The sequence below is a fragment of the Giraffa tippelskirchi genome, chromosome 7, assembly GCF_054371585.1.
Source record: "Giraffa tippelskirchi isolate mGirTip1 chromosome 7, T2T-mGirTip1v1.2.pri, whole genome shotgun sequence".
Lineage (NCBI taxonomy): Eukaryota > Metazoa > Chordata > Mammalia > Artiodactyla > Giraffidae > Giraffa > Giraffa tippelskirchi.
The window spans coordinates 100,549,739-100,576,379 of NC_137281.1; the positions used below are offsets into that span (position 1 = coordinate 100,549,739).

General features: G+C 45.1%; 2 protein-coding genes across 21 annotated transcripts in view; one reads left to right on the top strand and one right to left on the bottom strand.

Annotated features, from left to right (window-relative positions):
• CAPN3 (calpain 3) overlaps nucleotides 1-26,641 on the top strand; it is a 50,383-nt gene that overhangs the window by 15,163 nt on the left and 8,579 nt on the right. For 3 of the 18 annotated variants that reach the window (XM_081507881.1, XM_081507876.1, XM_081507878.1), the window contains exons 2-14: nucleotides 10,612-10,681; nucleotides 12,395-12,513; nucleotides 13,963-14,096; nucleotides 14,785-14,953; nucleotides 15,748-15,894; nucleotides 17,818-17,901; nucleotides 18,796-18,881; nucleotides 21,079-21,156; nucleotides 22,122-22,282; nucleotides 23,640-23,809; nucleotides 24,148-24,159; nucleotides 24,813-25,021; nucleotides 25,785-25,821. In XM_081507881.1, the coding sequence (XP_081364007.1) occupies nucleotides 10,612-10,681; nucleotides 12,395-12,513; nucleotides 13,963-14,096; nucleotides 14,785-14,953; nucleotides 15,748-15,894; nucleotides 17,818-17,901; nucleotides 18,796-18,881; nucleotides 21,079-21,156; nucleotides 22,122-22,282; nucleotides 23,640-23,809; nucleotides 24,148-24,159; nucleotides 24,813-25,021; nucleotides 25,785-25,821 (1,476 nt within the window). Of the gene's footprint in view, nucleotides 1-245; nucleotides 559-10,611; nucleotides 10,682-12,394; nucleotides 12,514-13,962; nucleotides 14,097-14,784; nucleotides 14,954-15,747; nucleotides 15,895-17,817; nucleotides 17,902-18,795; nucleotides 18,882-21,078; nucleotides 21,157-22,121; nucleotides 22,283-23,639; nucleotides 23,828-24,147; nucleotides 24,558-24,812; nucleotides 25,089-25,784; nucleotides 25,822-26,641 lie in introns of those variants that run through there. The other 15 variants (XM_081507877.1, XM_081507880.1, XM_081507886.1 and 12 more) reach the window with 11 other exon arrangements.
• On the bottom strand, nucleotides 9,863-22,533 carry LOC145512988 (uncharacterized). 3 transcript variants are annotated; one of them, XR_014058984.1, is made up of 7 exons: nucleotides 22,075-22,533; nucleotides 17,581-17,744; nucleotides 15,943-16,030; nucleotides 15,011-15,057; nucleotides 11,958-12,051; nucleotides 11,377-11,489; nucleotides 10,031-10,456 (listed from the first exon to the last, which is right to left on the bottom strand). XR_014058984.1 is itself a non-coding variant. In XM_081507918.1 (6 exons), coding segments are annotated over exons 2-6 (390 nt in total). In that variant the 5' UTR covers nucleotides 17,707-17,744; nucleotides 22,075-22,533; the 3' UTR covers nucleotides 10,031-11,488. The 3 variants fall into 3 exon arrangements, 1 of the variants encoding a protein (XP_081364044.1); XR_014058983.1 differs by having other exon boundaries at nucleotides 9,863-11,489; XM_081507918.1 differs by having other exon boundaries at nucleotides 10,031-11,489; nucleotides 15,909-16,030.

Genomic DNA, 26,641 nt, shown 5'->3' on the forward strand with positions numbered 1-26,641 from the left:
GAGGTAGCCTGAAGGTCTGTAGGCCTTGTGACCTGTCCTGGGGCTGTCCCTGGCTCTCTTGCTCCCCTTGCCGGCTCCCTGTCTGACTGGCATGGTGTTGCCCCTTGACCATGGGCTCAGGGGCCTCCAGCCAAAGCTGCTGACTCTGACCATGGCCTTTCTCTGGGCTGTGTTCATTTGCATCGCGCTGCTGAGGGTGGAGGAGCTATATAGGCTCCGGCCCATTCACGGGAGGATTAGGCCTGGACCGAGCTCGCAGCAGGAAAGAGGCAACAGCAAAGGCCCAACTCCACTCCCTGAGTGGTCACCATGCCCTACCTGCTGCCAGGATTTTTCTGTGACCGTGTGATCCGTGAGAGGGACAGGAGAAACGGAGAGGGCACTGCCACACAGCCCATCAAGTATGAGGGGCAGGATTTTGTTGTTCTCAGACAACGGTGCCTGGCTCAGAAGTGCCTCTTTGAAGACCGTGTGTTCCCAGCAGGCATCCAATCCCTGGGCTCCCATGAGCTGAGCCAAAAAACCAAGATGAAGGCCATCATGTGGAAAAGGCCAAAGGTAGGGCTAGGAGGGACAGGGCAGGAGACAGCTCCTGGGGACGGGAGATCAAGTGGTTCAGAGCCTGAGACCAAAGATCCTGGATCTGACCAAGTGGCTTATTAACATACTCCTGCCCCCAAATACTTTCCTGCTTCCTTCTGAAACTGGAGCTGTTATTTTCTATTCCTGAACTAGAGACTAATACTTTATAAATGCCTGAGACTAAATATTTTTGAGAGAGCTAATGCACTGACTTAAATTCATAGTAAAACAGTAAGGAATCATGATCACATCTCTTCTCCAGAGCAGGTATTCTGAGTGGGAAAGTGGAGTGGTGAACAGAATTAGGGCTCACAGTTATGAAAGGAGTTCCATGGAAGGTGGTGAAAAGTTATGGAATAGGAGGCTGCAGGAGGCTGGAGACTTGTCTTCTTAACTGTTTGCCTAAGGCTGGTTCGTTAGTGATATGTCACTTCTGTTTAAATAAAAAGGTCTGTGCTGACCTGCCACACTCCTTATTGGGAGAAGCAGTTTGCTCAAGGATGCCTTACAGCCCGGCAACTGAAGAGCCCATGTGTTTCAACTGTATTCAGCTACTCTGTGCTCCTCAAAGTGTGGTCTTTGGACTACCTGCATCAGAATCACCTGGGATGCCAGTTTAAAATGCAGAGTCCTAGGGCTAATCCCAGATGTATCTATATTTCTGTATTTAACTGACTGTGTTTATAATAAGTGAAACACAAGTTCATAGTGACTCATACCAAAATATTTCTCTTTGTGTGTGTATGACTTTTATATACTAACTTTTTATCCTTCAACTGTGCTATATTTCCTTATTAGTTCCAGAAATGTTTTTTTCTTTTTGTTATTTGTTCAGGATTTTCTTCATAGACAGTTACATCATCTGTGAATGAAAAGTTTATTTCTTCCTTTCCAATCTTTATAAATTTCCTTTTCTTGTTTTATTGCATTAGCTAGGATTTTCAGTATGATGTTGAGTAAGAGTGGTAAGAGGACTATGGCTGATTCATATTTGGCAGAAAACAAAATTCTGTAAAGCAATTATCCTTGATCAGAAAAAAATAATTTTTTTAAAAAAGAAAAAAAAGAGTGGTAAGAGGAGACATTTTGACTTGTCCCTAATCTGAAGGAGAAAGCATCTCATTTCTCGACATTAGATATGATAATAATTGTAGGTCTCTAAAAAAAAGTACATTTTCTTTACCAACTTGAGGACATGCCCTCTGTTCCTAAGTTTTTATCATGAATGGGTATTGAATTTTGTCAAATGCTTTCTGTGCATCAACTGATATGATCATTGATTTTTCTTCTTAGCCTGTTGTGATGATTGATTTTCAAATGTTGAACCAGTCTTGCATATTTGGAATAAATCACACTTGTCTGTAGTGTATAATTTCATTTATACTTTGTTGTTTTTGAGTTACTAATTTTTTTGAGGATTTGGTTTTATTTTCATAAGAGATATTGGTCTCTAGTTTTACTTTGCAATGTCTTTTTCTGATTTGAGTATTAGGGTAATATTGGCCTCATAGAATGAGTTATGAAGTGTTCCCTCTGCTTCTATTTTTCTGGAGGGGGTATTGTAGAGAATTGGTATCATTTCTTCCTTGAGTGTTTGATAGAATTCGCCAATAAAATTATCTAGATCTGGTGCTTTCTTTTTTGGAGGGTTATTAATCACTGAACAAATGTCTTTAACAGGTATAGCCATATTCAGATAATCTATTTGTCCTTGTGCATGTTTTGGTAGTTTGTGTCTTCCATGAAATTAGTATGTTTTATCTAAGTTACCAGATCCCGTGGTCATAGAGTTGTCTGTAGTATTCTTTTATTATCCTTTTAATGTCCAGGGGATCAGTAGTAGTGATTTCTTCATTTTTGATGTTGGTAATTTGTGTCTTCCCTTTTTTTCCCTTGGTTAGCATGACTAGAGGTTTATTAATTTTATTGACCTTTTCAAGAACCAGTTTTTGGCTTTATTGATTCTATTGTTTTGCTATTTTCAGTTTCATTGATTCTGCTCTTATTATTTCTTTTTTTCTACTTGCTTTGCACTTAAATATTTTTCTTTCTCTAATGTCATAAGGTAGAATATTGGTATTGATAGCAGATCTTTCTTCTTTTCTAATATATACATTTAATATTGTAGATTTCCCTCTGGGCCCTGGTTTCACTGCATTTCACAAATTTTGATGTTGTAGTTTTATTTAGTTTGAAATAATTTGTAACTTCTCCTGGAACTTCTTTTTTGACTTGTGTGTTATTTAGAAGTATGTCATTTAATTTCCAAATAATTTGGGGTTTTTCAGTTATTTTATTATTGCTTTCTATTTTCATTCCACTGTCATCTGAAAACATACTTTGTATGTTTTATACTTTTTGAAATTTGTCAAAGTGTGTTTTATAACCCAGAATGTGGTCTTAGTGACTCTTCCATGTGATATTGAGAGCAGAAATGGGTATTCTCCTTGCAACCCCATAGACTGTAGCCCGCCAGGCTCCCTTGTCCATGGAATTCTCCAGCAGGAATACTGGAGTGGGTAGCTATTCTCTTCTCTAGGAGATCTTCCTGACACAGGATTGAGCCTGGGTCTCCTGTTTGGCAGGCTGGTTCTTTACCATCTGAGCCACTGCGGAAGTCCATATATGCAGTCTAGTACCTTATAACAGAAAATACCCAATTTCTCCCTTCCTTCCCTCGAGACATTACTATCACACATTTCACTTACCATATGCTATAAGTACTCAACATGTTGTTTTTATTACTTTAAATAAAGTTACCTTTAGATTAAGAAAAATACAAGCTTTATTTTACCTTCATTTATGCCTTCTCTGATTCTTTTCCTTTTTTAATATAGGTCCAGGTTTGTGTTCTAAATAATTTTCCTTCTCCTGAAGGAGCTTCTTTTAACCTTCCTTGCAAGGCAAGTCTTCTGGAAATGAATTCCCTGTGGTTTTATTTGTCTGCAAAGCCTTTATTTCTCCTTCAGTTTTTAAAAAATTCATTTATTTTTGGCTGCATCGGGTCTTAATTGTGGCACACGGGATCTTTGTTGTGGTGCACAGGTTTCTCTCTAGCTACGGAACACAGGCTTAGTTGCCCCGTGGAATGTGGGATCTTAGTTTCACAAGCAGGGATCAAACCCACGTCTCCTGTACTGTAAGGCAAATTTTTAACCACTGGACCACCAGGGAAGCCCCTGTCCTTCAGTTTTGAAAGATTAATGCTCTGCATATAGAATGTTAGGTTAATGGGGTTTTCTCTCATCAATTTAAATATTTCAATCCACTCTTTCTTGCTTGCATGGTTTCTGAAGAAAAGTCTGCTATAATTCTTGTCTCTTTTCCTCTAGAGCATTTTCCCCCCTCTTGGCTTCTTTCAATATCTTTTCTTTATCTTTGGTTATCTATAGTTTGAATATGATATGCCTAAGTGTAGTTATGTTTTCTCTTGCCGGTGTTTATGTTGCTTTATGCTCCTTGAGCTTCCTGGATCTGTGATTTGGTTATCTGTCATTCATTTTGGAAAGTTCTTGGGCATTATTACTTCAAATATTTCTTCTGCTCTGTTCTTTTTTCCCTCCAGTATTTCAATTATGCATATGTTGCACATTTTGAATGTCTCACCATTCTTGGATGTTCTGCTCTGTTTTTTGTTGTTGTTATATTCTTCTCTTTGCATTTCACTTTAGGAAATTCCTATTGTCTTATCTTCAATCTCGCTGATTTTTTTCTTTGCCTTTGTCTAATCTACTGATGTCTAATCAAATATATGTTGTAATATTTTTTATTTCTATTGTTTCCTTTTGATTCTTTCTTGATTTCCATCGCTCTGCTTATATTACCAACATTTTCTTGAATGCTATCTACTTCTTCCATTTTGACACATTAGTCATAATTATTTTAAATCCCCTACTTGATAATTCCAACATCTATGTCATATCTGAATCTAGTTCTGATGTTTGCTTTACCTCTTCAGACTGCTTTTACCTGCCTTTTGATATCTCTTGTAGTTTTTGGTTAAAAGTAGACATTGTTTTGGGTAATAAGAACTGAGATAAATAATCCTTTGGCATGAGGTGGATTTTTTTTTTGGCCACACCATAGCGGTGTGCAGAACTTCCCTGGCCAGGGATGAAACCCGTCCCCCCAGCATTGGGAGTGCAGTCTTAATCACTGGACCACTAGAAAAGCCCTGGCATGAGGATTTATGTTAGGCTGGCTAGAAGTTGGTTGTGCTGTGGTTGTTATAGCTGCAGATGTCAGAAGCTTCAAATTCCTCTAATATCCTTGCTTTGTTTCCTCTCTTGACTTCGGGCTTTCCTAAGTACTTATCAGAGCTTACATCTTGCAACTCTTTCAGCTCTAAGTCACCATTATTTCACTGGAGCCCTGTTGATGTGGTAGTACAGTGAGGGAGGGGAAGTGTTCTATAATCTAATGATTAAAGCTCTGTCTTTTAATGCGCCTGTCTCTCTGGGCTGTGATCTTCACACGTTTCTCCACTGGTATAGCTTTTTCCCCTTCGTTGGTGAGAAAGGCTAGAGGGAGCTAGAGTGGGAGTAATATCCTTCCCCCAACATAGGTAAGACAGGAAAAGTCTTTTCCCCTTTCTTGAATCTTTCTTGAATTTTCACCATGAGAACTTAGTGGAATTTTTGGAGGTAGACACCATGAAAGTATGGGGGAGGCGGGGTTCTGCTAAAGACTGTGGCCTCCAGAAGTTTCTTACTCTGTGCTAGTCCTCACTCAGCTTCCAGAAACTCATCAAAGTTACCATTTCAGTGTTTCTCCCACTTTGTGGCTGCGGCAGCTTCTGCCCCCGATAAACAGATCTTGGCTATAACTCTCTGGTTTCACTTGCGTCTTTATTTCAGCATAGTGGGTTGATCTCTAACCTCAATTCTCTGATGGGTCCAAGCAAAGTCACTGGTTTTCAGGTGTTTGGCTTTTTCTTGTGGTAAGGAAGGGAGTAATGACTTCCAAGCTCTTTACATGTTGGAGCTGAAACCAGAAGTCCCCTACCTATATGCATATTAGCCCACTCTTTAAAATGTATGTTTTTATTTATCTTATAATGCACATTATATGTTAGGATAATACACACAGATAATTTAAAACTGATAAAAATACTTATGTAGAGTTGCTTGTTCAGAACATTTTAATGATGGAAAGAAAGTGAAAGTGTTAGTCGCTCAGTTGTGTCTGACTCTTTGCAACAGCATGGACTGTAGCCCGCCAGGCTCTTCTGTCCATAGGATTCTCCAGGCAAGAATACTGGAGTGAGTAGCCATGCCCTTCTCCAGGGGATCTTCCCAACCCAGGGATCCAACCTGTGTCTCCTGCATTGCAGGCAGATTCTTTACCATCCGAGCCACCGGGGAAGTGCTCTTACGATGGAGGTATACAATAAAACAATGTTTGGAGACACTGTGCAAACCACAGCACTCAAACATGGAGGAAATGGTTACCTGCTGCTAATTGCTGCGGCTCCATCACTGACAGATCCAGTCTCATGCCAAATTATAGCCAAAGGAGTGACCAGAAGACTTAGGTCCCCAAGCTAAAGTGACAGAGCTGGCTTACCCTTTGTTCATATTAACCAACAAAAACAGGTCTCAGACACTCTAGAAAAGTAGGCAGTGAGGAGGGCATCTAGGCAAATCTAGTTATTCTGTGAATTAATCCTCAACAAGCTTGCTAACTGACAGTCACCAAACAGACATCTCTCATGAGGACAAACAATTGCGGGTCTCTAGGCTGGGGGTTTCCCGGAGGGCAGGCAGGGATAATTTCCTCTTTCGATTATATCCTTAAATCCCCCAGCCCTGTACAAAACTCAGAAGCCCAATTAGTGTTTGGTGAATTTAGCTGAGGAAGTATTGAAGGTAAATGTAATATATTGGGGAATCTCTACCGTTGCAAAATATGTAACTCCATTCAAATAGCTGGACCTCTAACTTGATGGGAGAGAAGGCAGTGCAGCTGCTGTTGCCTTTCCAAGTTGTCAGCCCTGGAATTGGTGGCAGATGGGGGGATGAGGCCTCTAAACCTATAGACCCAAGGAGAGAAAGCTACCCCTGTTACAGCTAAAAAATGTGGCCAAAATTCCATCATTTGAGTCACTCTATAATATATTCCCTTATAAGAGGGGCAGGACACTCAGTAGTCAAGCGTCTCAGTTGGCAAGTAACAGAGGCCCAACTCAAACTAACTTAAACCAAAAAACGTTCTATAACTGAATTTTCAAAGGTGATGATTGGGTTTAAACACACTGAATCCAGGCCTCAAACCATGTCAAGACACACTTCTTAATATTATCTGTCTGTCTATTTTTCACCTCTGCCCTCTCCACCCACTCCTCCATCTGCTTCTTCTGAGTTGTCTTTACTCTCAAGCAGATTACCTTCACAAAGGGGCAGAAATGGCCACAAGAAGCTTCAGGCTGACATTCTCCAGTTTAGTAACTCCTGGAGGAGAATGTAGTTCTATCTCAACAGTTAAAAGACTTAGCCCATATCTCTTGGTCTAGACTTGGTCATCTGCCCATTCCTGAACTAATCACCCTCACTCTAATTGCCCCTAACAGCCGTGTGGAGCTGGGTGAAGGGGGAAGCCCACCAGAACAAGTGCTGACTGTAGGATTGCTCTCCAGCTGAAAACTGAGGTATAATATCAGGAGAAGGGGGAATGTATTGTAAGGATGCAAAACACTTGGGAGACAAAAATAACATATGTTAACTATACCTTAATTGCTTTCTTTGTTTTTTAAGAGGAAAGAGTCTTATTTGAAATAATGAGAGTTTTATATTTTATTAAGGGGAAATGGTTTTTAAAGACCACATTCTGGTAGTTGATATTCTCTTTACTAGATTTTTACTGCTTCTAGTTTTTATGTTTTGTTTTGTTTTAGTGCAGGGGATAGAAAATTTTTTTAGAGAGACCAAAATAAATCATGAGTTATACTTAAATATCCAACTCAGCTTTAACATTGCAGGGTTTTTACTTCAGTTATTCACTTTTATAATTTTGCATATTTTCTTTTTTAATGAAATCTATTTTTGAAGTTACTTATTTTTGGCTATGCCGGGTCTTCATTGCTATGTGGGCTTTGCTCTAGTTGCGGTGAGCAGGGGCTACTCTCTAATGGTTGTGCATGGGCTTCTCACTGAAGCGGCTTCTCTTGTAGAACACTGGCTCCAGAGCGAGGGTTCAATAGTTGTGTCTCAAGGGCTTAGTTACTCTGAGAGCATGTGGGATCTTCCCAGACCAGGATTCAAGACCAGAATTCAGACATGGCATTTCTCATGATGTACTCTGCATATAAGTTAAATAAGCAGGGTGACAATATACGGCCTTGACATACTCCTTTCCCAATTTGGAACTCCTTATTGCCAAATTCAGACTTGAATTTTAAAAAGTAGGGAAAACCACTAGACCAATTGGATATGACCTAAATCAAATCCCTTATGATTATACAGTGGAAGTGAGAAATAGATTCAAGGGATTAGATCTGATAGACAGAGTGCCTGAAGAACTATGGACGGAGGTTCGTGACATTGTACAGGAGGCAGGGATCAAGACCATCAAGAAAAGGAAATGCAAAAAGGCACAATGGTTGTCTGAGGAGGCCTTACAAACATCTGTGAAAAGAAGAGAAGCAAAAAGCAAAGGAGAAAAGGAAAGATATACCCATTTGGATGCAGAGTTCCAAAGAATAGCAAGGAGAGATAAGAAAGCCTTCCTCAGTGATCAATGCAAAGGAATAGAGGCAAACAATAGAATGGGAAAGACTAGAGATCTCTTCAAGAAAATTAGAGATGCCAAGGGAACATTTCATGCAAATATGGGCACAATAAAGGACAGAAATGGTATGGACCTAACAGAAGCAGAAGATATTAAGAAGAGGTGGCAAGAATACACAGAAGATACAAAAAAGATCTTCACGACCCAGATAATCACAATGGTGTGATCACTCACCTAGAGCCAGACATTCTGGAATGTGAAGTCAAATGGGCCTTAGAAAGCATCACTATGTACAAAGCTAGTGGAGGTGATGGAATTCCAGTTGAGCTATTTCAAATCCTAAAAGATGATGCTGTAAAAGTGCTGCACTCAATATGCCAGCAAATTTGGAAAACTCAGCAGTGGCCACAGGACTGGAAAAGGTCAGTTTTCATTCCAATCCCAAAGAAAAGCAATGCCAAAGAATGCTCAAACTACCGCACAACTGCGCTCATCTCACACGCTCGCAAAGCAGTGCTCAAAATTCTCCAAGCCAGGCTTCAACAGTACCTGAACTGTGAACTTCCAGTGTTCAAGCTGGATTTAGAAAAGGCAGAGGAACCAGAGATCAAATTGTCAACATCCGTTGGATCATCGAAAAAGCAAGAGAGTTTCAGAAAAACATCTACTTCTGCTTTATTGACTATGCCAAAGACTTTGACTGTGTGGATCACAAAAAACTGTGGAAAATTCTTAAAGAGATGGGGTCGCAAAGAGTTGGACACAAGTGAGTGACTAAACTGAACTGAACTTAGGATATATCCCAAAAGGAATAAACAGCCAACATTTTACATTGCAAGTCACTTGACAGAATTCATTTTATGTATGTGATCATGACATCAATTTGATAAGCAGTTAGGTTCCTTTTCTTCAATTTGCTTTCAGCTTTTACAGATTGCTTTTTTTCCCCCCGCTAAAATTAGTGTACCAGTTTATTACTCTTTTCAGTATTAACCATTTTGTTTGGTGTGTAGCAGTATCACATTGTAGTGTTAATCTAAACTTCCCTTATGATTAATGATGTTGAACCTTTTCCCATGTACTTTTTGCCATTTTTATGAGGCTCCTATGGCTGCGGTAATATAGTACCATAAACTTGGTAGCTTAAAATAAGAATTTTATTCTTTCACAGTTACAGATTGCTTTCTAAAACTGCATTTTCTTCAATTTTTGTTTTTAATTCTAGAAAATGTACATGGTTCCTAAGTCAAAATTATTTTAAAACAGATATATTCAGAGTTTTGCTTCCATCCCTATATTCACTACTTAATCCTTTCTTCCCCTATAGATAACCTTTTAAAAAATTATTATTTGGGGTTTATCCTTCCATTGATAAGAGCTTCAAGGGGGTGGTGTGTATGGTGTGATCTATGCACGACTTTCCATCTAGTAGGTGAGAGAGATCCTTGAGCTCAGGGAGATTCACTCACTGAGCTCACTCACCTGGGTTGTTGTATTAGGCAAGACAGAAAAACAGAGAGGGCTATGTCACCAAGATAGCAAGGCTTCCTGAAGCTGTGAAGGACGAAGTTAAAACCAAAACACAGAATCTTTAATTATTTCAAAAGTTAAAATACAAAGCATGGCACATCCAAACAAACACAAGAGCACCCTCTGTTGGCCTCTGTTGGGATGCATATAACTGGTAGTGCCTGGATTTGAAAACTGCTGAGACCAGGGTGTCATGTAGGATTAGCTTTATTAAAGAAACATACTTGCCAACAGACTGGGAGGCCTTCGAGGCCCATGTCAAATTTACTCTTGGCTATCCCCAGCCCTCAAGTCCTGTGGCCCTTGGGACACATGCTGATACTAAATATCTATGTTACCACATCTTAGGGAAAAAGATCCTTACTTTCCCTCCTGCACCTCTTTTCCTGGCTTAGAAAAAAAACAAACAAGAGCTGTATTTTCTACTGTCCCTTGGTCAAAGCTGTGACAGTAGTGACACTGCCCTAACTCTCAAGGTGCTTCCTTACTCAGACAGTATATCACTGTGAAGGAGCAACGTGGAACAATGAGAAAAGGAGCCATGCATCTGGTTTCTCCTCCCTGCTAGCTGTGTGTCCTTGGGCAAGTTCTTAACCTCTCTGAGTCTTGGTGTTCTCATCTGAAAAATAAGAATGATAGTATCCAATTCATGGGCATTTCTGAGGTTTAAATGAGCTCATGTGTAAAACTCCTGATATGTGATGCCACTACTGCATATGAACCTCAGTAAATAATAGCTACTACTACTATTATTATTTCCTTTTTGCTTCACAGGAAATTTGTGAGAATCCCCGATTTATCATTGGTGGAGCCAATAGAACTGACATCTGCCAAGGAGACCTAGGTAGGAAAGTTCCTCTGGTCCTGTTTAGCCAAACAATCAAGGGGTGATTAAGAGGTATGATCCTTTTACAGTAAGTAAAGGGACAATAATCTGGTTTTGCTTGTAATGAATTTGGGGGAGGTAGTTTTGATTACATTATTTAAACTTATTCAGCTCTGTGTTGGTGATTGCTTCATTTAACTTCTGTCCCTCCCACCTTTCTCACCAGCTTTTTGCCTTGTGTCACAACAGGAGGTGTACCTCCTCTCCATAGTCTCCAGGACACTCACACACCCCACTCAGCAAGACAAAATTCCTGTTTCTAGCAGGACCCACCTCCCTTAAAGGGCTTCCCTGGTGACTCAGTGGTTAAGAATCTGTCTGCCAAAGCAGGAGATGGGAGTTTGATCCCTGGGTCAGGAAGAGTCCCTGGAAAAGGAAATGGCTACCCACTCCACTATTCTTGCCTGGTAAAATCCCATGGACAGAGGAGCCTGGCAGGCTAAGTCCATGGGGTCATGAGGAGTCAGACATGACTTAGAGACTAAATAACAACAACCTTCCTTAGAAGGCAGCTCTGAAACTGTGTGCCATGCATGTTCCTTGGGCATGCAGAATCTATATGCTCACAAAAAGTGCTTTCAATAATGTGAACTCTTGTTTAAACTGCTCCAGAATAGCTACGTATTAAAGAAGCTTTTCAACAAAGACAACACGTCCCATGTGGATGAGCATCCAATTTTCTGTCTGGTTAATTAGCTTGGCTGCTTCCTCTGTCTCAGCCTCTTATTTGGAAGGTATTGTCTTCAGTGCGAACTACAGAAAAGTTCTGTAAAATAAAGTTGGAGGAAACAAATATCAACAGACACAATTTAGAACTTGAGGGAAAAGGGGCACTCAAGGCCAAATGAAAGGAATTTAGCTAATTTGGTCCCGGAAGGAGAGGCTGAAGAGGTTTTGAATATCTGACATCCTGCTCTTGAAGGAAGGCTGCCTGCAGAGCCCTGGCCAGCTAATAACCTGGGCCTTCCAACCAACATACTGTTTCAGAGGAGAGGCTGGCTGCTTGGGAGGTGGGGAGTGGGGAGGCTGGTAGTGGTGGTGTGAAGAGGCCTGTGGAGGCTCTCAGCCTCCCCTCTGCAGTCTCAAAGATGCCGTGACATCCCACACAGCACAACAAAGGCCTTGCATAACCTAACCTGTGTTCTGTTAGTGTTCCTGCCCTGCCACTCGGACATTCACTCACACACACACACGCACACACAAACAGGGCAAAGTGCCACCTCCAAATACTAACCAGCTTTCCTTACAGTACAAATGGGCTGGACTGATGGCTCTCAGATGCTCAGATTTTGCAGTCACATAACAAAGGTGCAGGGCAGGCAGCTTTCCTACAGGTGTTAGAAAGAATGACCCAATTATGACTCCCACTGCTCAGTCTCCATTGAGGTCCAAATGGAGGTCTGAGCTTATAATGCAGACAGAGGAATTGCCTATAGCCTTCAGGAAAGCAGTCACGAGGGAGTAAGTTACCCTGTTGATTGCATGGTCCAGGGACTGCAGTCACACTCCTTTGCTTGACTGACACTTCCGTAAGGTCAGATCTGGAAGCAGGAGAGTGAGAGCCAAGTGCACACCCTTCTCCACAAAGCAGAGCAGCTGATGGGGATGGAGTCTCCTTCTTCCCTGGAGGTGTGGGCCCTCCTGTGACCTGTGTCACATGTTTGCCTGCAGGGGACTGCTGGTTTCTTGCAGCCATCGCTTGCCTGACCTTGAACGAGCGTCTGCTTTTCCGGGTCATACCCCATGATCAGAGTTTCACCGAAAACTACGCGGGGATTTTTCACTTCCAGGTGAGGTCAAGGGACTGTAGTTAAGAGGGCCAGCGGGCTGTCCACCTACCACTGGTCTTCCGGCCTTGACTTCTCAGTAGCTCCAGGAAATATTCCCACCCACCCACCCAGCTATGCGTGTGGGCAGTGTCCCCCTTCAGGCCTCAAGCTTGTGAGGAAGTAGTTGTTTATTTCTTCCTACCCTTAAACCCCTACACCTTCCGTTAGGTCCCAGAAAGGTTGAAGGATATCCTGTTTGCTGGCCTTTTGGTCTATTTTTACCTTTCCAGCTGTCAGGCTTCTGTGTGATAACCAGAAGCCCTTCTCAAGTAAATCCCTAAGACACTAGCACTGGGAATTCAGAGGGCCCTTTGGGCTGCAAAAGAAATGCCAACACAAGTCTATACCAACACTATCATTCACCCCTTCCGGGCTCTGGAAGAAAAGTCTGGTTAATCTGGGCACCAGGCTTCTGGCTTGGCCCAGCAATGAGTCTTTTGGTTTCAGAATAAGTTCAGACACTGGAAACTTTCTGGATCCAAATTGTCCTAGCAAAGAGCCAAACCCCATGCTGACCCAGAACTGAAATGAGCTTCGTATGTGGGCACCTGCATCTACGGGTGTTTTGAGGCTTCTGAACAGCCCTGAAGGCTCCAAATGTCCTGGACTGACCCAGATCATTAGTGGATCTTGTATCCCAGGATGGAAGGCCTTCAGAAAGGGTCTTCTCTGCAGGTTTAGGATCAGAATCCTGCTGTCATCCCAGTGCAGACAGGGCAGCGGGGCCCCAAGTCTTGTTCTTTCCCTATGCCATCAAGCTGCTCACTCCCCTTGGGTATTTAAAGGCCTGAAACCTAAAGGATCATAAACACAAAGACCACACAGATTTTTGCTTTCTTGTTTATAGGAGAGTAAATGTCATTAGAAGGAAATTAAACTACTTTTGGCTTTCTTGGGTTAAAACTGATTTGTTCAAGAAAGAACATCATCTAGAACTGGGATTACTGGACAGTGTTCCTGCTTTAACCAGAGTATATTCTGGGTCACATTCCATTTCTATGTCAATCCTTCTTCTTCAACAACAATTCCTACCTTATTTGTCATCAAGAAGTACATTGTACGTCACCTTCTTCTAGACCAGTGCTTCTCAGCCCTGACTGCATATGAGGATCAGCTGAGATAACTAAAAATACTGATACCTAGGCCCTTCCCAGACCTACAGAGCAGAAGGAAAATCTCAAGCCCTCAGATACGAAATCAGTACCTACCATCCCCTGTACTGAGCTGGACTGTGTGGAAGAGATATAATGGTTTGTAATGTACTTCCTGCCCTCAAAGAGCTCACAGTCCACTTAAAGAAAGATTCACCCTCTCTAAACCCAGAATAGTATGAACAAAAGGAATGTGGGGTAGGGACAAAGTTCCCACTGGTAATCTGAGGATGGCACTGTGCTTGATGCTTCTGTGCAGTTCTGGCGCTATGGAGACTGGGTGGACGTGGTTATTGATGACTGCCTGCCAACTTACAACAATCAACTGGTTTTCACCAAATCCAACCATCGCAATGAGTTCTGGAGTGCTCTGCTGGAGAAGGCTTATGCTAAGTAAGATGAGGATGGGAAATCTTTAGCTTCCATTGGAAATCTTTAGCTTCCTTCTTGGTGGCACTACAGATCCTGGATCCCAGCATTATTTCTCTGGAACTCAAATCCCAGAGCCTTGGTTGACTCAACCTCATGAGCTCACTATATATACACATATGTATGTATATATATATAAAACTTTTTATTTTGTATTGGGCTATAGCTGATTAACAATGTTGTGATAGTTTCAGGTGAACAGTGAAGGGAATCAGCCAAATGTATACATGTATCCATTTCCCCCCAAACTTCCCTCCCATCCAGGCTGTCACATAACACTGGAGCTCAGAATATATGAATAAAAGCCATGTTGCCTCTCAGAAGCTCCACTCCAGCTACTAATGGCTTTAATGGAGCCCTACTTCAGATTCCGAGTACGGTGGAAAGAGAACAATCAGGAAGTGGGAATAGCGGGTTCCAGTCCCAGTGTTTCTCCCCTCTGTGGCCTTAGCTGGTCACATGCCTCTGGGCTCAGTTTCTCCATTGTGAAGAAAGGGAATCATAGTATCTGTTGAAAAGCTTACAGAGTTGTTGGAGAATTTGGACAAGACAGCATCACAGGACCCAAGAGTAAAGTCCTGGAGCCAGGGGTACCTGGGTCATGTTTCCTGGAACCCTGTGACCCCAGACTAGTCTTCATCCTATCTCTAAGGCTCCATGGTTCGTATGAAGCCCTGAAAGGTGGGAACACTACAGAGGCCATGGAGGACTTCACGGGAGGAGTGACAGAGTTTTTTGAAATCAAAGATGCTCCCAGAGACATGTACAAGATCATGAAGAAAGCCATCGAGAGGGGTTCCCTCATGGGCTGCTCCATTGATGTAAGTCTGGGGTGTGGGATGCAGGACAGGGAGCTGCCAACTACTGGGAAGACTTACCCAGTGAACAGCAGCACAGGGCTTTTCTCTGGAACAGGGTGAACGTTCTGTTTTAGGAAGCAGAAAAGTAGCTCTCAACTTTGAAAATTGGGAATTTCTCAAAGGGAGAAGTTTCTGGAGGTTTTCAATAAAGATCCTAGAATTTAGGTGGAAATAGGCCTCCTGGGCTGGTGTTTCTCAGTTCCAGCATGCCCCTAGCAAGCTGGCCACACACCGGGCTATGGACCTGAACCTACCAGTTCTCTAAGAAAGCCTCCCCAGTCATTGAGCTTTGATCATATTTCTCACATGGGACACAGGCTTTGTGTTGTAATCTGGGAGAAGCTCAGCCTGCAGTCCACCTCTCAATGAAGTGTTGTGAACTGAGACCAGAGCCAAGGGGAAGGGGATGGCAGACAGGCCAGGAGATACACCTTCCCTGGGGGGTAGTCAATGTATTCTAATAGTCTTGGTTATCTCTGTTGGTGGGGAAGGGGCCCAAGCTGAATTCCTGTTCCTTCCTCTCCTAGTACACCCGGTAGATGGGAAAGCTTGGGAGAATGAAGCACCCATGGACAAACGTTTTCTTTCTGCATCACTGTTCTCCATCTTTTCTCCATTCATGCTCTACTTATCTCTCCTCTGTTTCTTTGTCTATGACCTCCCTTCTTTCTTTCTCCGTCCCTTTCTATCACCCTCCTTTGTTTACTCTCTCTCCCTCTCCTGGACTGTCCCCTGCCCTCCCTGTTGGGCCTCAGGATGGCACAAACATGACCTATGGAACCTCTCCTTCTGGGCTGAAAATGGGGGAGTTGATTGAGCGGATGGTGAGGAATATGGATGACTCACGGCTGAGGGACTCAGACCTCATCCCTGAGGGATGCTCAGATGAGAGACCGACTCGGGTGTGTACTCCCACCTGCATGGCCCGGGGGTGTTGTGTGGTGTCAGACCTTCCTCAGCAGCGGGCACCTCCCACGTGGGCTCCTCCTGGGACCTTCCAGGGGTCTGGGTTGGAATCTCTTGCTCACTCCAAGGCTCCTGAGGAACGTGGGGGAGACAGCTTTTGGAGGGAATCTCTGGCGAGGGAGGAGGGATTCCTTCATACTCCATGGTCCAGGCAGTTTCTCTGATAATGAATTAACTGGCATAAATATTTATGAGAGAGATTTCATTTATTTGTAAAGTATTTCTCTCCTTCTAGTGCATTCATTTATGTATTTGACACTTACTTACTGAGCTCCTACTAGGCACTCTTCTAACAAAGAAAATTCTCTCCCATTTGTTTAGGATTCTAAGGAATGAGCAGTCTCCACACACTCCCCACCCCCACCCCAGAGATTATATTCTAGTAGTTTTGGAAGTAATACATGCTATACAGTAAAGCAGAGGAAAAATGAACCTATTTTTTCCCTATCTGGGGATAATAATATTTGGCATATGTCCTACTAGGATTTTTCTATGCATACACCTAAACTTTTATTTTTGAAATGCAGTCATAGTGTATATACCTCTTTGCAGCATGCTTCTTTTTCAGTTAGCTTTATATACCTAATGTGCCAACAAGAATCACATTCTTAGTGTGTCTTCTGTAACATTTTTAGTGGCTATACAATAGTCCAACATGCAGATAAATTGTAATTTTTTTACCCCATAACTTATTATTGGGAATTTAAATATTTTCTTTTTCTGTTTTGGCTATAATTTTTAAATGTTTCAGTGAACATCCTGTTAGATACATCTTTGTGTCCATCCAGGACAGTTTTCTTTGGACAGATGGCCAGTAGTGGAATAGCCGGAAATGCATATGTAATGCCACAAGAGTCATTTCAAGTGGTTTCCCTGGTCTAGAACTGAGAGATTCATGAACCTCCTGCCCGCCCCACCTCCCTTTCTATTCACATGGTCTGGGTCCTCTAAAGACTGAAATCTGGAAGAGGTTGAGATGCCAAAAGCCTTGGCGTCTCACATACCCCTCACTTTGAAAAGGGCTGCAGGCTACCTCTTGAAGCTGTCATATCACCAGGCAGAGTGAAGCCACAGAGATCCATCTAGGGCTCACTGGGTTTTGGCCATCCTACCCTTCTGCCAAGGATCTCCTGTGGCTGCAAATCTCAGATGGAAGAGACTTCCCTGCTCCCTGAAGCAGTCATGTCTGAGCAGGACTCTCCTCTGGCTGCCTTGGAATTCTCTGCCTGGGTGCAGGAACTTTTAATTTCTTTCTTTTTTTTAGTTTTTGGCCACATCACATGGCACGTGGGATCTTTGTTCCCCAATCAGGGGTCAAACCCGCACCCCCTGCATTGCAGGCATGGAGTCCTAACCACTGGACCACTAAGGAAGTCTACTTTTAATTTCTTGGACATGTTCTAGGGTGGGTGGAGAAGGTGAGGGGATATAAAGATAAAAGGTTAGAGCTCCATGTTTCATCTCACCCCTTTTCTCAATCCCTTTCTCTTCCAGGAATAGTCAACCCTGGGTGGGCTTGGGGAAGGGGAACCTGACCCAAGGCAGCCTCCATCCACCCCCATTTCTTCCTTTGAAAGACCCCAAGGGATCCAGAAAGGAGGACCAGGCACGCTCTCACTCACCTCGCGGCCCCAGCCTCCACATTGTTCTCCAATGGTCAGGGGACCAGCTTGAAACACCTTGTCTGGGCTGCATATTCTTGGCTCTCTTAAAGGGATAGTGAGGGTCTTCTCATGGCTAGGAGGCATGTTTCCATGGTATGGAGGAGTCCTTGTCCTCACTGAACCTAGGATGCAAACCAGTGTGAACTTTGTCTCAGAAAACAAGCCCTGACAGGCTTTCTGGTTTTCACTCCACAGACAATTGTTCCAGTTCAGTTTGAGACAAGAATGGCCTGTGGGCTGGTCAAAGGCCACGCCTACTCAGTCACTGGGCTGGAGGAGGTGAGCCTGGCAGGGTATGGAGGGATAGAACTTCAGGGGCTACTTGGGGGAACCTCCTGAAGTCAGGACTTGGCTTTCTGTGCCCCTTTGCATCTGCAGAATTTGCCTCCAATCAGGTACTCGGGCTGAGTGCCTGGGGTTGAAGGAGACTACTGGGACTTGTAGGTGGATCTTGCCACAAGACAGTGCTCAGCTTATGTTTGTTTTTAAATTGCTAAAGATAACAATTGCCCCAACATTTCCAAAGAACAAATAGAAATCACTTTGGTTTTATGAAATTAATTTTATGGACTCTTGTGTTTCTTGTTTTTCATGGTCAGTAATGATGTTTTTCTTCCACTGGCCCATCTGGCCTTAACTGGGTCACGACACAGACAGGGAGTTTGTCAGGCCCCTTGTGCACAGTTGGGCAGTTGTGCCCTGGTCATAGGGATGGGCAGAAACAGGCAGTTGTCCACAGCAGCCCATGCAGACAGGAGGAAGGGGCCCCTTTTTCTGATTGATCTACTTAGAGGGGACATTTTCTGTCGCTCTTCAGCCAGCAGGGGCATTTTTTCTATTAATAATTCATGCAGAGATACCTAACTGCCAGCAGAGCCCTACATTATATGTCCTGCCTCCTCCACCCACTCCACCCAAATTTCTAAATGGCCAGATGTTCGCTGTGAAAATCACTTCTTAGCAGATGTCAAGGTGATGGCCAAGCCTGACTCCTGTAAGGTCATGCTAAGGTTCTGCCATTTCACAGCCAGCTTGTGATTAGTCTCCTTGATCAAGCAGGACAGCTCCCTGTATGGGATCCTCTCCCCACTCCCACCCCAACCCTCAGGGCAAGACAGAAGACCCCCTCTTTCAGAAAGTCCAGAGCAAGAGAGCTTTTCCTCTTTGCCCAAGGCCCTGTACAAGGGTGAGAAAGTGAAGCTGGTGCGGCTGCGGAACCCCTGGGGCCAGGTGGAGTGGAATGGCTCCTGGAGTGACAGGTAGGTGAGGGGACCCCATGAGTAGGGGACAACAGAACCTGGGACAAGGTTGGGTTGGGGACCAAGCCATAAGAGTACTACAAATGCTTGGTCTAAAATCACCCTTAAAAGCAATGATCCACAGAGGTGAAAAGGGGGTGTGGCTCTAGGGAAGGACTGGGAACAGAAGAGGGCATGACTCCAGGGAAGGGCTGGGAATAGAAGGGGTGTGGCTCCAGGGTAGGGCTGGGAGCAGAGCCTCGGAAAGCTGGGACCCCAAGAGCTTGCTGATGGCCATTGAGGGGAAAGGAAAGATCCTAGAGAGCATGGGCTATGTCCAGGCAGGAGGGGAGTCTGGATGCAGTGGTCTGACTGGACAAGTAACTTCCTTTCTCGTAATTATCTATAAAATGAGGGAAATGTTAGCAGCTACCTGGTGGGCTATTATGAGGAGAAAATGTGATGGTGTTGGAGAGAGCTTAGCCAGTGCTACGATTTCCTCTCCCTCACTGGCCCCAGGAAGAGATGCATAGGTCCTTTGAAAGAACTGTACTACTTACTACTGGGAGCAAGTGACTGGGAGCAGCTAAAACAGCACACAGAGGCAGGAAGCTATTGTGAAGACTCCAGAACCTTCACAAAGCCTTTATTGTCCTACCCCAATCGCTGGCTCCTGACTGCCTGTCTGCAGGGAGAGTGGACCCTGGAGCTCTTTTATTCCCAAGGGGGCAGAGCAGGACTCCTTAGCTGAGAAGGACCACAACCAGGCTGTGTGTACCCTCAGCCCCTGTGCTAATTTTAACATATCTCTCATCTCAGGGCACCATAAATACTGGCTTATTGGGCCATTCATTCACTTAGCAAGTATGTGTTGAGCACTTACTGAATCCCAGGCACAGTCCTAAGCTCTGGGGGCATTCTGTGAATAGGTAGCTTTGCTGGGTAGACCAATAAGGTGCTGATTCTGGTCTCCTTACTGTTCTCTTCTCTTATCTGTGTGACAAATCCCAGATACCTCATTGCGCAGTATGTGTCAGGCCCCATGCTTCTGTCTGGGGACTTAGAAATGAACACAGAGATTCAGACCCTGCCCTATAGGCCTTAAGTTCTAGTGGGAAGGACAGAAAAACACTAATCATTGAGATAAATGCTATAGTTAGGGTCACAAAGCAGGAGCCCATCTCATAGTTTGAGGGAAGAGGAAGGTAGCAAAAGGTTGCCTGGAGGGGTGGCATTTGAACTGGGTTCTCTGCTCTGGGAGGGTCCCTGGTGCCCCATAGGTCTACCAGCCTGCTGGTCCCAGTCACCCACAGGGACCCTCACTGTGTTCACTGTGTTCTCCAGTCTCAGATCTTGGGGTCCACTTTCTGCCAATTCCTCCACTTTAGGGACTGTTGACAAGTGGGACTCAGCGTTGGTCACTCAAGGAGAGCCCCCCCCCGCCCCCCTACGCCCCCCCCCCCCCCCCCCCCGCCCCACACTGCATCTCTCCTGCTGGTCTCAGGAATTTCCATCTTCCCTCTGGTATTTCCTGATTCCAAGCACTTCTTCAATCCCTAACCTCTCCAGAGACGATCCAGTTTAGCTTCATTCTCCTCACAAAGGTACTTTAGTTCCTCCTTCTTTGGGAGAGAGTGTGTAAAACTGCCCAGCCTTTAAAAAATACAAAACTGGGATGTTTCATGGGGTGGCAAGAGGAAGGAGAAATTTCCCTGTTTAGTCTGTCAGTAACTCAGACAGTTACTTATTAGATGATGGGCCTGTTCTAAAAGTTTTACATGCAATATTTCATCTCTTGCTCATCATAGCACTGCGAGTAGGTGACATAATCATTTCCCTTTTGCAGTTGAGAAAACAGAAGCTGTGAGAGGTGAAGTGACTTGCCCAGGGTTACAGCTAGTACTGGTATAATTTAATTGAAATCCCAATTTACCTATTTCCAGGGCCCAAGTCCTAACTTGAAAGGGTGAGGAATGGTTAAAGTTTTAATCAGAGAAAAGTCAGGCCCTCATAAACCATTTTAAAAGCTTGGTCTTAATCCTGAGGATGGTGGGAAGCGATTATTGGGTATCAGGTCAGATTTGCATTTCAATGGTTCACACTGGCTGCAGTTGGGAGAGGAGCTATTTTGTTTCTATTTCTCTGACACCTCCTAGCCCAGCTCATATCAGGATTTCCCTTTCTTTTCCCTTTCATCACACCTCCATTGTCCCTCCAGCTGGAAGGACTGGAGCTATGTGGACAAGGACGAGAAGGCCCGTCTGCAGCACCAGGTCACTGAGGATGGAGAGTTCTGGTGAGTCCGGGACCCAAGAGGACTCTGAAGGGTAAGGGATGGGGTGGGCACTGAAATCTCAAACCTCCAACCCCAGAAAGTGGCCGTCAGATTCCAGCCCTTGGGACATCTGAGCCCTATCCTCCAAATCCAGCCAGAGACCCAGCAATATTGAGGGTTTTGAGAGAGCCTGAGAGTTATGGTGATGACCGGGCCCCAGACCGGGCCAGTGTGCTATGGCTCCCGCTGTTTTGTGACACTCCACCAATACACTGCTCCAGCCACTTGCTCCTGGCCTTGGTGGAGCTGTTTTCTGAGTGGAGGAAGCCCTATTTACTCGGCTCACCCGATGCCACTCTCACCCTCACTCAGATCATTTCTGCTGAGCCTTCAAGTCTCAGATTAAAGGGAACTTTCTTCTGGACCCACTTGTTTTCCTCAGGATTGGGATTAATTTGTGATACTCATCACCTTTAAAATTGCTTGCTTAATTGTCTGTGCTTCCCCAGCTACCTCTCCCCTGTGCCTGGTACAGTGCTTGGGCTCAGTGGAGGGGCACACAGGACCACTGTGGAGAAGTGAATTGCTGCCAAGCTCTTCCAGCAAGAACGCATGAGTTTGAGTTGTTAACGCAAGAGATACATCAGAACTGATAGTGTTGGAACTTCCTTGGCAGTTCCTTCCATTCCTCACCCTTCCTTGGCAGTCCAGTGCTTAGGACTCTGTGCTTCTGCTACAGAGGACATAGGTTCGATCCCTGGTCAGGAACTATCCAAAAGCCACATGGCAAGGCCAAATTTAAAAAAAAAATAAATAAAAATTTAAAAAAAGAACTGACACAGTGTTGACACTAAGAAAGGAAGGACAGGGTCCTCTCTAGGACTGTGACAAAGTTGCTCTGGACTATTTCATTGTGCTGTGTTAGCCCTGCATTCTTACCTTTCCCAGCCTCCCAAATAGGTCTCACTCTTCTTCCAATCTCTCAGGATGTCCTACGATGACTTCATATACCATTTCACAAAGCTGGAGATCTGCAACCTCACAGCTGATGCCCTGGAGTCCGACAAGCTTCAGACTTGGACAGTGTCCGTGAACGAGGGCCGCTGGGTGAGGGGCTGCTCTGCCGGAGGCTGTCGCAACTTCCCAGGTGGGAGATGCTCTGGATGGGGGAAGGGTCCAAGCAGCACAAGTTCCAGGCAGAATAATATTAACTAGCATCTGCTGAGTCTTTACTAACTTCCAGACATACAATCTCTTATTAAACTGTCCCCATTTTACTGAGGTGACTTCCCTGGTGGCTCTGTGGTAAAGAATCTGCCTGCCAATGCAGGAGACGCAGGTTTGATCCCTGGGTTGGGAAGATCCCCTTGAGAAGGAAATGGCAACCCACTCCAGTATTCTTGCCTGGGAAAATTCTATGGACAGAGGAGCCTGGTGGGCCATGACATCACAAAGTGTCAGACCTGACAGTGACCAAACAACAATAACAACATTACTGAGAAGGAAACCTCCATTCTGAGTAGCTTACATTAAGGAGCTGGTAACAACTTTTAGGCAGGTTATTATGTCAGAACAGGACTGTGTTCATTATGCTGAGGATTGACTGTAGGACTGAGTTAGCAGCAGCTGCAAGAGTTTAAGCCAGAGATGATGAAAGCCGAGGCCAAGTCAGGAGCAGCAGAGATGGGGGGATGGGGCAGGTTGAGGGAAGAAAATATTGGGTGATCTGGAGAAGGAAGAATGACTTCAAGATTCTCTCATTGGGAGCCTGAGTAGATGGTGTCAATGACAGAACATGAAACTCACAAGAGAAAAAAATAGGTTTTTTGTTTTTGACGGAGTTGATTGTGGGCTTCTGCAGAGGAGTTTACTTTGGGACATGGGAAGTCTGAGGCATGTGTAGAATATCCAGGTGAAGATGCGTGAAAGAGAACTGGATGCACAGATAAGAATGGCACTTGGCTCTATGATAGGGGCTCAGTATGTATTTGTGGAAGGAAAGAAGGGTGAAAAGAAAACAGGAAGGAAAGGAGGGAAGGAAGAAAGAAGGGATGATGGGAAGGAGTCAAAAGAGAGATTGAAGCTGGGATCTATAGCTCAGGAGTCAAGAGCATGTAGGGAGCAGTTAGAAAGTAGGAGTGTATAAGACAGCCTAGGGAGGTGAGAGAAGAGGCCCAGGACCAAATCCCAGGGGACTAGTAACACTGAAGGAGCAGGTGAGAAAAGTGAAGCCATCAGCAAAGACAGAGAATGAAAATTCACAGAGGAAGGAGGAGCCACATAGCTAATCAGCAGAGCTCCATCTGTATAAAGGTATAAACGCCTCCCGCCCAACACACACACACCAAATTAAACAAATGCCAGGATCTTTTTTATTTTTCATACATATTTGAGCATGTAGATGAGGAGGCTAGAGATGAATAGGTTCCCTCCATCTCATCTCCTGTCCTTTCCTTTCTCTGAGAGGCAGATCTGAAAGTGCAATTCCTTTTGGGGGGGCACAGACACTTTCTGGACCAACCCACAGTACCGTCTGAAGCTCCTAGAGGAGGATGACGACCCCGATGATTCCGAGGTTATCTGTAGCTTCCTGGTGGCCCTGATGCAGAAGAACCGGAGGAAGGACCGGAAGCTGGGGGCTAACCTCTTCACCATTGGTTTCGCCATCTACGAGGTGCGCCGTCCCTGATGAGCTTCAGACCACCTTTTTAGGGAAGAGGCTTTCAGGGGGCTTCCTGAGGGGTTCCCCAGCTTCCCCAATATCCAGTGCCCGGCAAACTCCTGATATCAGGCCCACTTGTGTCAGAACCTCTTAGAAGTTTGTAACCAGTGGGGGAAAAACCCACCTAGGGGAGGCAGGGGTGGGACTGGGGCTGTCCAGGTAGGTACATGGGGAGTCAGAGCCCCTCATTCACTCTACCATTGCTAGCATGCCCTTTGGCGAGTTTCCATCCCCATTAAGACCTGAAATCCACAAAATCTGAGCACCTTCCTTTTCTGTTTCTCCCCAAGGTTCCCAAAGAGGTATAGAAGTGGAGCAGCCAGCAGTGTGTGCAGCGTTACCAGGGTCCTGTGTCCACCTGGGGCACATCAGGGCGCCTCCTGTGGGGTTTGGGGGCAGGACTGTGATAGGAGAGGGCCTGGCCCACCTTACCTAACTCCAGAGCAGGTCCTCAGGCTATTGCATGGCCTCCTGACCCCCACCCCCACAACGTGCTCTTTCCCTTGCCCACCAGAGACCATCACACATTCACATGCTTGCTCACACTCACACACAGAATCACACAGACACATTGTGAGACTGATCACCTTCTTTGAGGGTGGAGGAATCACCTCCCTCAGACCCCATCCACGACCCCCTTGCCTCTTTGGGGTCTTTCCCCAGTCCAGAGGTGTTCTGGAGCTGAGCAGCAGCAATTCTGGTAAGTGACCCTGAGTGGGGGATGCCAGACTTGACCTTCACTTCTGGATCACAGCAGAAAAGGAAGAGGATATGGGGTAGGGAGCTCCAGGGATGTTGAACTATCGGAGGCCTTGGGAATTGAAAGCTGGTAGGTCATGACTATGAAATGAGTGACCAGGGAGTTGGGAAGAAGGACCCCTTGGAGGAGGACTGTGAGCAGGACAGGGTGTCCCTCCCTAGGGGCTGAGGTTCCTTGGGCTCTTCACTTCCTCAGATGCATGGCAACAAGCAGCACCTGCAGAAGGACTTCTTCCTGTATAACGCCTCCAAGGCTAGGAGCAGAACCTACATCAACATGCGGGAGGTGTCCGAGCGCTTCCGCCTGCCTCCCAGCGAGTACGTCATTGTGCCCTCCACTTACGAGCCCCACCAGGAGGGCGAATTCATCCTCCGGGTCTTCTCAGAAAAGAGGAACCTCTCTGAGTGAGTCCCAGCCTGGCTTTCCCCACCTGTCCCTAGGGGCCCACATGACCCATAACAGAGACTGGAGGTGTGAGACAGCCGGACAGGTCTCCTCCAGGAGTCCTGTTGATCAGGACCTCTTCCCCTATTCCCACGCCACTGGGAACATCTCCCCTATATCCATTCACCCACTCATTCATCCCACAGATAGCTACTGAGCACCTGCTATGTCCCAGGCACTCTTCTAGGCAGTGAGGACGGAGCAATGAATTAAACAGAAAGAAATCCCTGCCTTCATGGAATTTAACATTCTAGCATGAGATGACAATGTAATAGGAAAAAATATATAGAGTATATTAGATTTACATAAGTGATAAGGAGAAAAAATAAAGTGGGAAGAAGGATAGGAGCAGTTGAGGGGTGATTGAACTTTTAGGTACGGTGACCAGGAAAGCCAGCAAGGCTACATCCTGCCCTCTTTGTCACTGGAGATGAGTTCATCGGCCCTTGCCACTTTGACCTCTGTCCCTAAAAGAAGCATAAGGTCCATGAATAGGTGGCTGGGTCATGCACCTGGGAAAACCTAGACAAATCCAAAAAGAAGCCCTGTGACTGCACTTGGCTTCGGGGAATGGCACCTGTGGTAGGGGATGTTAGTCCCTGGGGTCCTCTTGAGGTCAGTCCAGATGTGGCCCTGAGAAGCCAGGTGGCCTGAGCAGAAGCCCCCTGCTTCCTACTTGCACCTGCTGATGCTGAGACCCCCTCATGTCTGTGTTCCTCACAGGGAAGTTGAGAATACAATCTCCGTGGATCGGCCAGTGGTGAGTGGTTTGGCTCTCACATGTGCAAAGGGCCAGGGAATGGGCGGGTGATGGAGGGGTAGCCGCAGGACACAGGGGTCTGGGGTGTGCAGAGCCTTTATTCTGTGTTACTGCAACTTCTGTGTGGCACGGCCTGAAGTCATGGGACTTGTGTCCTGGAGCCATTTAGTTAGTCTAGGGGCTGGAAGGACAGAGGAGAGTCCTAGAAGGAAAAGCAGTTTGAACAATTAGAGGGAGGGACCAAGGCCACAGGAAGGGGTGACAGCAGCTGCTGCCAGCACTAGATTTATGAGTTAGAATCTCACACAGAAACAAAGCAGCACTACACCAGCTCTGGAGTCAGTGTCAAAACCCAGGTCCTCCACCTGCCAGCTCAGTGACCTAGACAAGTTATGTAACCCTTCTGACTCAGTTTCCTACTCTGTAAAATAGGGGTGATATTAATAATACATGCCTCACAGGGCTTTTGTGAGGTTTGAATCGATGAGATCATGTACATGAAGGGTCTAGCATAGCACAGGCCCTTAAATGGCTGTTGTTCATACGTTTTACATCTTCAAGGTACTTCTCACATGTGTCATCTCTCTGATCCTTGAAAGGTTTCTGACATGTAATAAAGTTATTATCCCTGGTTTTCAAGTAAGGAAGCAGAGGCTCAGTGGGGTTAAGTTCTTTGAGTTCACAGAGCTTTTAAGTGGCAAGGCTGGAACTCACAACCAGATTCTCTGCGTGGTGTCAGGCTCTCTCCCCCACCCCATGCTGAGGCCTGTCCCTGGGAGTGGGAGGCCCAGGGTTAGAAGCACAGAGCTGGTGTCTGCTG